This window comes from Mustela nigripes, chromosome 2 (assembly GCF_022355385.1).
Source record: "Mustela nigripes isolate SB6536 chromosome 2, MUSNIG.SB6536, whole genome shotgun sequence".
Lineage (NCBI taxonomy): Eukaryota > Metazoa > Chordata > Mammalia > Carnivora > Mustelidae > Mustela > Mustela nigripes.
This window is the reverse complement of record NC_081558.1, coordinates 104675573-104688602: the sequence shown is the minus strand read 5'-3', so window position 1 is coordinate 104688602 and position 13030 is coordinate 104675573. Positions and strand designations below refer to the sequence as shown.

The following is a 13030-nucleotide window of genomic DNA, read 5'->3' as shown; positions in this document are numbered from 1 at the left end:
TATATATATATATATATATATATATATATATATATATATATATATATATATTATACGTTTTAGTAGAGATAAATGCTTGATTATTTTGATTGCTAGCTATTCAGCAAAGAAGTTGCTCACATCATTGACCTAGGGGTTTAAATCTGACATGAATATTGGTTGCTATTTGCCTATACATTAACAAGAAGAAAGTGAAACAACAAAGATATACGCGAGAACTTAAATAATTCATGAAAACATCATGACGTCTTTACTGAATCAGATAAAAGATTTTAAATAGTGGAAGAATATTTCCTCAGTTTTCCGTGCTTTTTACAATGAAATAGCCACAGACGCAACACACTTTAAAATTTAACCTGTAGTATCACTGTTTTTCCATAACTTTCTTAAGACTGAACAATCAATAGAATGATAAATAGAGCCTCGATTGGTAGGGTTTGCTTACTTCTGTGGTGTAAATACTGCCACCAAAACTAATGTCAAGCTATCAACTAGATGTCAGTGAATGTAGAGTTGGAAAGAGATACACAATAACATGCTATTATATAATTATTTACCCCACACAGATTTACTGGATATAGATAACAGTGTGCATAGAAGATAGTTCTTTTTATAATTAGTGGTCATAGGTAATCTCTGTTGTCCCCCAAATTCCTAATTTTCATGATTTTTTGAATCTGATGGATCGGCTGTTTCTGATCATCCTTAGGTGGAATCTTTCGAGGGGCTGAGAACCCTCCAAGATCTTGATGTCTCCCAAGTATGGGAACGGTAGTTAGGGGAGAACATTCTCCTCTTTCTGGCCTTTATAAATCTCTACCCTCCACCTTTTTTTTTTTTTAAGATTTTATTTATTTGACAGAGAGAGAGAAATCACAAGTAGGCAGAGAGGCAGGCAGAGAGAGAGAGGGGAGGAAGCAGGCTCCCTGCAGAGCAGAGAGCCCGACATAGGACTCAATCCCAGGACCCTGGGATCATGACCTGAGCCGAAGGCAGAGGCTTTAACCCACTGAGCCACCCAGGCGCCCCTCTATCCTCCAACTTTTGCTTCTCCAAGGCCCTTTCTACTGCCAGGCTCCCAACAAAATCCTAGGACAGACTTAAGCTTTCTTAGAGAGCTTTTACCAAAAGAGCCATTGAATTCCCCACACATTCCTTCCCACTAACATCCCTGAGACAAGGAAATTACAAAAACTGCCTCTCCTTTCAATGCGGGAAGGAAAAGAGAAGTCTGAAAAATTAACATAAATTCAGTTCAAAAGTTTACCTCAACTAAGTAGTGTATACAGCTGGAGAAAGTCTTCATTTTCGGTTTGAGTGTCCACAGTGAAACCACATTTTCTTAGTCAATAAGGTATTTGACTAGCAGTCCTTGATGCAGTTTTTTTTTCCCCTAGTCAATTACTAAAATACCTGTGGAAACTCAGTAAAAATATGAACATTTATAACCAGATTCACAGGACTGACCACTAAGGATAAGACTTGTGCAGTAGAATTAAAGATTATAGCCATCGGGACGCCTGGGTGGCTCAGTTGGTTAAGCAGCTGCCTTCGGCTCAGGTCATGATCCCGGCGTCCTGGGATCGAGTCCCACATCAGGCTCCTTGCTCCGCAGGGAGCCTGCTTCTCCCTCTGCCTCTGCCTTCCACTCTGTCTGCCTGTGCTCGCTCTCACTCGCTCTCTCTCTGACAAATAAATAAATAAAATCTTTAAAAAAAAAAAGATTATAGTCATTGGCCAATACATCTTTTGCTGCATAAAACAAAGTAAACCCTCTGACCTTAGGAGAACCAGAAAGGGAAAGAAAAGAGGAAGCCTGTGAAAAAATATTGTAGGAAAGAATGGAAGGAGATATTATACATAAAGTGTAACATACCACCTAGCACATTACATGGGTGTCCACTGGCAATAGTAATAACAATAGTCTTCATGATAAAAAGATCCATTATAATAAAAGATCCAAATTCACATCAGTGAATTTATTATCTATGAGTTTTTATTCACTATAGGGACAAGAAAAATTTTTAGACAGTAATTTTACATCTTTAATAAGATGAAAAAAACCTTGACCTCTAAGATACACGTTCCAGAAAGCAATAAAGATAAGTAAAGGAAAGATTTCAAGATTTACAATGCAAAAGTAAATTTTAGAAACTACTTAGAAGGCAAAAGTGCCACTGTAGAAAGTGAAATTTGCGACATGGAATGCGGACTTGAGGTTTCTTCTTAGATTTCAGGAAAAGAAGATAAAGGTATGAAAGTCATTAAAACTAAGAAAATGATAAATATAAAGAACAAATATTAGAAGTACAGTTTTAAAGCAACAGCTATTTCTGAGTGTGACTGAGCTGCATAAACTTGATACTTCAAGCACGCGCACATACTCCTTAGCATCAGAGAGACCTCACTGAAAAGAATTTAAACGGAGCTGTGAGGTAGGCAGAATAATACCTCCCACAAAGAAGCCTGCATCCTATTTCCTAGAACCCGTGAATATGGCAAAGGAGAATTAAGGATGCAGATGGAATTAAGGTTGCTAACCCCTGACTTTAAAATAAGAAGATTATGGGGCCCCTGCGTAGCTCAGTGGGTTAAAGCCTCTGCTTTGGCTCAGGTCATGATCTCAGGGTCCTGGGATGGAGCCCCACATCGGACTCTCTGTTCGGCAGGGAGCCTGCTTCCTCCTCTCTCTGCCCGCCTCTCTGCCTACTTGTGATCTCTGTCAAATAAATAAAAATAAAATATTGGGTAAATAAATAAATAATACAATAAGAAGATTACCCTAGATTCTCTGGATGGTCCCAATGCAACCACAAGGGTCCCTAAATGCGGCAGAGGAAAGCAAGGCAGTCAGGGTCAAAGGCTATGATATTACCAAGATTCAAACAGTCATTGCTAGCTTTGAAGACAGAAATGAGCCAGAAGCCAAGGAATGTGGGGAGCATCTAAAAGTTGTAAAAGGCAAAGAACCAGCTTCTTCCTGAGAGTCGCCCTCCAAAAGGAAGCAGCACTGTACGCATTTTGTTTTTAGCTCAGCGAAACCCATATTTTTTAAGTCTGACCCATAGAACAGTAAGATAATGTTTGTTTTGTTTTAAGTCATTACATTCGGGGTAATCTGTTGTAGCCAAATAGGAAACAAATACAACTAGAATAAATTCTACATAGTACACAAGCTGTGTGCCTTTCATATTCACTGTTCCCTCCTTCATACACCCACAAGACTGCTCTTCTGTTACATTCATTTTGTTTTTCTTCCTGTATCATTTTTATAAGAAGTCTGTGATAAATTTTAAAGCCATTAGGATGAAAATTTTCCAGTATGTACAAAGTGAACAGAATAGTATACGGAGCCCTCAGGTACCTACCACCCTGCTTCCCTAATTATCTACATTTTGTCATTCCTGTTCTCCCCCTAGTCTCCACCCACTTCAACTCTCCCCACTCAATCAATATATAAATGCTTGCAAACTTGGAAATGTGAAAAAAATCTGAAACTTGGAATGCACAGTTCTTAGCTGCACATTATGATAAACAGATACATCCAAGTAACTCAGACTCCTAACATTCCCATCTTCCTAAAAAAGTTCCCTAATGTTCTTTTCCCACTCCCAACACCCATTTTCCCACAAGTGGAACATCCTTTTTGATTTCAGCATGTCTGTTAGACGGATTCATGTTGTTACACGTCCAGTAGTTGTTTCCTCTTTGGTGTTGAGTAGTATTTCCATGTATAAATTCATTTATCCATTTTCTTGTGATGCACATTTGGTTTGGTTCCAGTTCTTGGCTACTATGAATAAAGCTGCTATGAACATTTTCGTATAAGCCTTTTTGTGCACAACATGGTTTTTTTTTTTTTTTGTCTTAGATAAGTCTGTATGACTGGAATTGCTAGACCAAAGGAGAGGTGTATGTTTAACTTTGTGAGAAACTGCCAAATATTTTTCCAAAGTGGTCATATCATGTACGTTCCCATCAGCAGTGGCTGACAGTTCTGGTTGTCTCACATGCTTGCCAAACTTGGTATAGTTTTTTTAAGGCTAGTAGTTTTAGTGAAGATAGAGTGCTGTCTCATTGTGGCTTTAATTTGCATTTCCTTGATGACCATTAACATTGAGCACTTTATGTGTGAGCACTGTATGTAAGATATATATATCTTCCTTTGTGTAGTGTTTGAATTTTTAACTGGGTTGTGTCTTAGTCCATTTGGGCTGCTATAACAAAATACCATATATTGGGTAGCATATAAAGACACAAATTTCTCACAGTTCTAGAGGCTGGGGAGTCCAAGATCAAGGCACCAGGGTGGTCTTGTTTGGGTCAGTGAGAGTCTGCTTTCTGCTTCATAAATGGCTATCTTTTTTACTGTAACTTTATAGCATGGAAAATTCAGGGAGCTATGTAGGGTCTCTTTTATAAGAGGCTAATCCCATTCCTGAGGGCTTCCCCCTCATGATTTAAGGCCTCCCAAAGACCCTTAATCCTAACAAAATGGGCCTTAGTACAAACATTCAAAGCAAATTTTTTATCTCACTACTGAGTTGTAAGAACTTTTTACATATTCTGGAGATGTATACTTTGTCAGATAAATATTCTAAAAATACCTTCTCCAAATTTGATGTTTGTCTATTAAATTTTGTCAGTGTTGTTATTTCATGAGCAGAAGTATTTCAGTTTGATAGAGTCTAATTTATCAATTTAAATTTTGTGGTATTACATGCTGTGTGTGACCTAAGAAATCTTTGTCTATTTTAGATTTATAGTTTTTATTTTTACATTTAGGACTGTGTCCCAGCTTACATAATTTTTGTTTATGTATAACAATTTTTGTATACGATATAAATTTATATTAAATTTTATGTGTATCATATGTAGGGTATATTTTTTCCCATATAGATACTCAATATTTTTCACATCATTTATTGAAAAGACTTCCATCTTTATTGAATTGCTTTGGTGCTTTTGTAAAAAGCCAATTGACTGCACAGAGATCTGTTTCTGAGCCCTCTAATTTGGTCCCTTCATCTATTTTTTTATCCCAGTACTATACTATCTTGATTATAATATTAAGTCTTGAAGTCAGTTGGTTATAAATACTCTAGTTTTGTTCTTTGTTTTGGATATTCTAGGCACTTTACATTTCTACATACATTTTAGAATAAATTGTTAATTTCTGCAATACTTGCTGGGATTATGTTGGGAATGGGCTGAATACATAGACCATTAGAACCAAGGTATTGGTTCTAATACCTTGGCAGTCTACTAAGCAAACCAAAACAGAAGCCTATAAATGCCTAAGGTTAAGAAAGCAATACTGATGAATTACTGAACTCGACACCTGAAACAAATGGTATACCATAAGTCGGCTAATTGTATTTAAATTAAAAAAAAATAAGGCAACCAATCACAGTTAATTAGACTTTCCCAAATAAGGCAATCATGTAAGCTATTAGCCAAACAAATAATTTCCTTGCTTTTGCTTCCCTTTTTTCTCTATAAAAGTTTTGTCCCTGGCTCCTGTTGATGGAGCAATCCTAATCAATTCTGGCTTGGCATTGCTTAATTTAAATCAATTTTCGATCAAATAAATGTTTATAATTTTTAATTTTTATTATGCCTCAGTTTATCTTTTAATAATATAGATTCCAATCTTTCACTATTTCATACAATGCAAAAATAAACATGCCTTTGTCTTTGCACATGTGGGAATGTTTCAGTATTCCATTTCTGCCTAGAAATAGAATCGCAAAAAAGGGGGGGGGGACTTTGTGAAATGTAAAGGTAACCCATACATGAGAGGGGTTAGTTTACCATTATTTGGTTTCTCTTATTTTTTAAAAACAACTGGGAAGCAACAGTAACAAAGGAATTTTGCACAACTCTACAATCCTGGAAAAAGCTACAGTTTGCAGAGGTCAGTATAGCAAGTTCCTAACTGGACCTGCCATTAAAATAGTCACCACAATAAATGTAATAAAGAAAATCCCCAGAGTCCTACGTTTGGGAAGTTTACTAGCAATGACTGGGTCTAATACTTGGCTTTGTTGTGAATGGATGGATACTGATTTAGGATTCTGGTGACTAAGGGAAAAGGAGTTGGGGGTGGGGGTGCCCTTGAAGTGAAGAAGGGGGAATAGGGCCCTTTGATTTTGGTCTTGGTTAAGCCAGCAATTGACTTTATTACCTTTCATGGACCACGTCTTTTTATGGGCCTCAATTTCCTCATAAAACACAGAGTTAAGGGAAAACAGTATTTAAAGTCATAAAACTGATTCAGATTAGGTAGGAAGAGAATGAAGATACGGAAAGGGGCTCAGGATCTCTGAGCTCTGGAAGCTTCCTACAGTAAGAGTTTTGGGGGTGGAAGAACCAGCAAAAGAGAATGGGGAGTAGCGGCTCCTGGAAAAAAAGGAAAAGGTTATGTCCTAAAAACACAGAGGGGGAAGCCAAGTAAGGAGAGTGCTGATTACCAACATTCTAAACTAAATGCTGAGGTCCAGTGGCCACTGATAATATGGAATTGTCAGAGGCTTTGACACAAGCCATTTAAACAAATGAGTGGGATTAAAAGCCAAATGAAGACCATTTAAAAAGTGAATGGGGGGGGGGGATCATTATCGATGCTTTTATAAAGCGCACAAACTTACTCCAAACCCACAGCTGCTCATCCGAGCCCTTCTCAGCTGTGACCTTCAGAGGATCCTAAAGCACTTAACCAATCCACGACTCCTCTTGCTTCCCAGGATTGTTCTGAAAGTGCTTTGTAAACAAGGACCCCGAACAATCCACTGGCAACCCCTGGCTTTTCTTATACTATTACCCTTTCACTGTATTCATTTGGTACTACGTAGGCTCCTCCATGCCCCCTCAGTACTAAATTTTCTTAAATCGGTAGCCGATAGCCACCTACAGAGAATTTATCAATCCGCTTTCTTCGCCCTACAACCGCCAGTCCCAGCTCAACTCTCCACCCCTCCCCTCTCCAAATCTTTGACCGGGGAAACTCAAATTTCGTTAATTCCATCCCGGAAACGAAGAGGGAGGGAAAAGGTGAGGGGAAGCGGAAAGTGCTTGTTTCCTCTGGAGGCTCAGAGCCAAAGCACTACTCCTCCGCGGACCGTTTGTGCTGTCCTCCTAGGAAGGGTGGGTGGGTGCTTGTTTTTCTGACGGACCGAGTACGGGTGCCGGGCGGGCTCTCACGGAAGTCCATGCGCCATTGGGAGGGCCGCAGCGGCTGCTCTGTGCCCTTGTTGCCGAGGGCTTCTTCCTGGGTCATTCCTGGAGCAAGGGCCGGACGGGGGCTGACACCCGGGCTCCCGCGTGGCCCTGTAGGCGCCTGTGTGACCTCCTCGCCGGCGGGATGTGGCGACTACACCGGGCCGCCGTGGCCTGGTAAGTGTGGGCTCCGACCTGGCCCCGTTATTTCTGGGTCCTCCGAAAAGCCGAGTTATTTCATCGCTACCTCCAGAATGTGCACATAACTTGCAGGCCAGGCGGAGGAAGGTTGGAGGATTCCGGGATATTTTTGAGGACCCGTGGTTACAGGAGCTCTGACCCGGCTTCCCTGAGGGGCGGGCTGCAGTACTGGCCCTTGTTCCTGTCCTGTGCCACTCGAAGATTCTGGGCTCTTTTCAGTCTTGGCCTGTCTCTGTTGTCCTCTTGTCCCTGCCTCTTTCACCTTTCTGTCCTTGCTGTTATCTGGTTGCTTCGTGTTTCTGCCCTCTGCGTCCCTGGCTCCTGGCTCTATTCATGTGTCCCCCTCTCCGCCTTTCAACTCTTTCTTCTACCTCCACGACAGGTGTACGTTGCTCTTGCGGGTACTCGTTCTTCTCCCAGAGTGAGGAGGCTCTGCCTATTGTCCTAATCGTCTGAGTTGACTTGCTTTGGAGTCTGATCTGGTTAGTGACGCAAATGGTGTCGGAGATGGTGATTAGAGATGCCCTCTCAATAGCAGCTTTTCAGCGTTTAGGGAGGAAGACTTGCTTTGGATGAAAAGTGGTGAATGTAGCACCAACTTTCTTATCACATGGTTATTGCTGCCCTGGCCTGGTTTAATTCCAAGTAAAAAAAAAAAAAAAAAATCTTAGGATCCTTTCATTCCTGTGGGTTACTATATACATTTCAAAAAGATTTAAATTTGACTTTATCTTTAAATGTATTTGTGTTCTGATATCCTTAGATACTTTCAGGCTTAACTTATTGTTGCAGGCTGTTGATAAGAAGTAATATGCATCAAATAGGGTTGAAAAAACTTGGTTTTCCTGAATTAGCCTCTCACCACCTGTCTTGAATTTTTTTCATATTGTTTAAAGGGTATGGATAATTGATGGTTTTTATAAGGAATGGTATCCATTTTTTATGAAGGTTGAGTCTAAATTTAGAACTGGATGACATACAATAGTTATAGTCAATTAGAATAATTGGATAGTTATTTCTAATTTTATGGAATTTGAGTTTCTGAGTAAATCTACAGCTCTTGATACTGCAGTAAATTATTTATTACCTTTTTATTTCTACTCCCGGTTTCCTGGAGAAACATACCCAATGCTATTTAAATAAAAAGGGAAAAGGCTTTGCAGAAAACATCATGCTTCATTGGGACAATTGAGACATGTGGGAAAACTTTAAAATTTGAACTTAACAGACTGATTAATAACTGATATTTGTTTATTCGGGTGGATGCTGTTGGGCTAAATTGTTTCTTAAGTTATTATGGACTCCACAGAGTCATGGCTTAAAAGTGTTTATGTTGATAGCACAGTTTAGCTTTCTTGCAGAAGAGGAGTTGTGGAAGGTTAGAAGCGTCAAGCTCTGGAGTTTTTCTTTTGCTGTATTTGTTTTGCATGTTTGTTATGAAGGAGTACATTTAAATTCCCATTCTTAAGCAGATCGGAACATAAACATTTTTTTGATATAAGGTATGTAAATGCATACTCACTGACAAATAACAAGATAGTGACCAACATTTATTTAGGGGCAATAAATGTTTGGTAAATTTGTTGAAAAAAGAATTCATATTAGGAGATGTTATATACTTAAAAGAGATGATAGATGAGAGAGAATACATGATTTCAGGAGTCATGGGGGTGGTTGTTTTGCATCACATTGATTTTTAGTTTGGCCAAATATAGAAGTCTATATTCAAAATACTTTTTCAGAACGGTAAAGGCATTGGTACATTTTTTTTCTAGAATCCTTTGTTACTAATATAGACTCTCAGGACAATCTGATTTTTGTGTTTTTGTAGGTATTCTGCTTTTCCCTTCACAGGAGCTTTCAGGATCTTGGCCTTATCTTTAATTTCTCAAGGCTTTGTCCTTGAGAAAGGTATGGGTCACCCCCACCCAAATCTGGCTTGGTACTAGTGGGCCCATTAAAAAGATTCTTTCTTTAGTTCTTCGGTTTTCTTTATTTTCTTCCTTCCATTTTTCCTCTTTTTTTTTTTTTTTTTTTTTTTTGACTCCTGTTAGATGAATTGGTCTTCTTAGGTTGATCCTGTATGTCCATGATTTGCAAAATATGATCTGTGCTTATCATATTTTAAAAAAAAATAGTAGGCATATGCCACAAATGTGCATATACACACTTATTTTTGAATTACATATATCGCTGTATTACTTTATTATTTACATTATAATTCTACCCTAACATAATCTTGAAAGATGAGATCCAAAAAAACACTGTATTTAGAAGCGTTGGTACTTTTTCCTGAATCCCAGTGAGTTATTTTGTGTATCCTTTGAAACACATTCCACACACACCCCACTTTGGATACCAATTCTCTGAGTCACTTTTTTCTCAGGGTTTCCACCTTTTTTCTTTATGTTCTAAGTTCCCAGGAGTTTCCTTAATACATTTTTTGGTGTTGCTGTTCTTTTTTTTTTTTCTTAATGTACTATTACAGCTTTAATTTCCATGAATTCCTTTAAAGCCTGTATTACACTCTTAAACATATGTTTAATTCAATAAACTTTATAAGAGCATCTTAGCAGTAGGACTCCTTGGGTCTTGAGTTTATCTAATTTGGATATATATTTGGATTAACTCCTTTTTTGAAAAAAGCAAACAACTTTTGAGGGATACAGTGTACTCATTGATACATTAGTAGAGGTTAGTGCGGTTAATGTTGAAATGACATTTGTTGAGTACTTACTCTATGGTCATTGCTAGGTTCTTTCACCTTTTGTTTTGTTTTTTCTGTTGTCCCAATTACATATGTTCGTTCAGTGAATTTATTAAGCATCTACTACTTGTGAAGCACTGGGCTGGGCTTTAGAAATACAGTGAGAAGCAAAACAGGACCACCCTGGCTTTATGAAGACTGCAGTTTACTGGTAGAGACAAATATTAATCCAATAATTACACTATTACTTAATACCAATTTTATGTGCACTGAAGAAGCTAAGAAAAGTAGCAAGGGACTCAAATTAGAATGTAGGTCCAGGAGAAGAGGGACTGCTGAGGTGAAACCATTTGTGACCAGAGTTAACAGGAGTAATGGGAGTTAAGTAGGTAGAAGAGTTTGTCCAGGCACAGTGGGTATCAGGGCCTTGAGGTGGGAAGGAGTATGGCACAGTCGAGGAGCTAGATGAAAACTGGTCTGGGTGGAGCTGGGAGGTGAGAGGGAGAGAGGCAGGACCAGACCACGGAGAGTTTGGATTTTATTCTGAGTGTAGGAGGAGGCATTGAGATTTATGCAGGTGAATGACAGTGATCAGATTCACATTTCAGAAGAGTGCTCTGATTGTGCTGTGAAGAACACCGCAGTCAGGACTGCTAACAGCAGCCCAGGTAAGGAACCCTGGTAGTGGAGATGGGAGAAATGGAAGCTTCGAGATCTGTGTTGGAAGTAGAACTTGAGGATGAGGAAGGTATCAAGAATGAGCCCCAAGCCTGTGGCTTGTGCAACTGCCAGACAGATGTTTTTGCCATTTCCTGATACAGGAAGTACTAGAGAGGGTCTGGGTTTAAGGGGAGGGAGGAAAGATACCATGAATTTGAATTTGGACATTTGGGATACTTTTAGATATCTAAGGGGTGGTGTTCAGTAGGCAGTTGGACACAAGGCTCTGGAACTTAACTATTTGTATTAGATGTAGAAGTTTGGAGAAACATGAATATGTATATGGTAATTGAGGAAATGAGTATAGGTAAGATTAGCAAGGAAGAGTGAATAGAATGAGAAGAAAAGTGACTTTACATCTGAGTCCCATGCTCCCAGCATTTAAAAGGTAGTTGGGAAGGGGTGCCTCGGTGGCTCAGTTGGTTGAGCATCTGATTCTTGATTTTGGCTGGAAGGGTGGTCTCTGGGTCCTAGGATCAAGCCCATGTTGGGCTGTGCACTCACTGGGGAGTCTGCTTGGGATTCTCTTTCCCTCTCCCTCTGCCCCTTACCCTCCATGCTCACAAGCTGTCTGTCTTTCTAAAATAAATAAATCCAAAAAAGGGGGGAAGGGGTAGTTGGGGAAGAGGTGGCCTGAAAAAGAGTTGTCAGTGAGTGGGGTAAAGCTAGTGACTGTTGGTATAAAGGAGTTCCTGCAAGGAGGGGTCAGATATTGCTGAGAGAGAGAAAATGAGAATTGAAAAAATAAATGCCCATTGGAAGGCATCAGGACATTCAGTAAGGGCTGTTTCAGTGAAGTGATACAAATGGAAATCAGGTTGGTTTGGCTTTTAATAGAATAGCTAGAGCAGGGAACTGGAGGTTTTTTTCCATCTCTTCTTTAAATTGAGAGAGACTTGACTAGTAATTCCTAAATAGGGAATTCAGAGGAAACAGAGGGAGTTGCCTTTGAAGGGAAGAGGAGTACTTACTGTAATCTTACAGGACTCAGGGTTCAGGGCTCCAGAAATTCAGGGGGAGCAGCTAGAGGAGGGTGGGCGTAGATGCAATAGGAAGCAAGGAAGCAACAGCATGTCTCCTTCAGATGGCTTCCATTTTCTCCAGAAAATTGCAGGAAGTATAGGAGAATATGGGAGGGTAGAGGAGTGGGGAGAACATCCGAAATGGTCCTAGCAGAGAGTGGAAGAATGGATTGTTAAAGTAGGATTGTCAAGCATTCTTGGAGCCAAGGTGAGATGTGTGTCCAGTAGGTACAGTTTTCTTCAGTAGTGCTTCATTCCATTGGTACAGGCTTAAAGTGATAAGGTTCATCTAGGGTTTGCATTTTGCCAGACAAGTGTAACAAAAAGCCAGAGGGCAATTGAGTTTAGAGTATTTGTAAAAGAGTCATTGAAACTGTGAACTATGAACTATGAACTATTTATAAGGTGGGTAAGGAGGTAAATAGATAAGGTAGAGACTAATAGGTTAAGAAGAAGATAGAAGGATCCATGACTTGGTTCTTCCAGTAAGATCAAAGATGGTTGTAGTGAAGGGGTGAAGGGGATTATGGTCTGAGAAGAAGATAACTTAGATTAGTGAGTATTGACAATATAACTCTGATGTAGCTATTATCCCATTTTAACAGATTTTTTAAAACAGCCTTTGGCAAGTTCATAATTTGCCCTTGACTGCACAAAACTAAGCAGTGAAACTATAATGGAACCAAAGTTTATCTAGCTCAAAACACTAAGTGGCTGTAAGAAGAGAGCTAAAAGAAGTTTGAGCTAAATATTATGGAACCGTGGGCTACTCACCCCGCCCAGTTGGTTAGGCTCTTGATGTTTTTTTTTTTTTTTTTTTTTTTTTTATTTTTAATATCTGTAAGTGGCAAAAATGTCAGGATTACTATTTGCTTCTTCCCTTGATTCCCATGTCAGTTCATCATTCTGGTATCTGTCTTTCCTTTTTCAGTGCTGCCACCTCAACTCACTCTAGCTTGTTCCCCTATATCTGCACAACTGATATACAGTCACCTTATCACTCCCCAAATTACCAAAAGCTCGGTGGCTTCAACAGTAAACATTTATTTCTCACAGTTATTGGTGGCTGAGAGCTCCAGGATCAAAGTGCCAGCATATTTGGTGTATGGTGAGGACTCTCTTCCTGGCTTATAGACAGGCATCATCTTTTTGTGACCTCACA

The 13030-nt window shown here is 39.3% G+C and overlaps 1 protein-coding gene across 4 annotated transcripts in view; it reads left to right on the top strand.

Annotated features, from left to right (window-relative positions):
* Positions 1 to 7175: 7175 nt before the first annotated feature.
* OPA1 (OPA1 mitochondrial dynamin like GTPase) overlaps positions 7176 to 13030 on the top strand; it is a 90544-nt gene continuing 84689 nt past the window's right edge. For all 4 annotated transcript variants that reach the window (XM_059391269.1, XM_059391267.1, XM_059391268.1 and 1 more), the window contains exon 1: positions 7176 to 7395. In XM_059391269.1, coding sequence (XP_059247252.1) covers positions 7364 to 7395 — 32 coding nt within the window. In that variant the 5' untranslated portion in view covers positions 7176 to 7363. The remainder of the gene's footprint in view (positions 7396 to 13030) is intronic.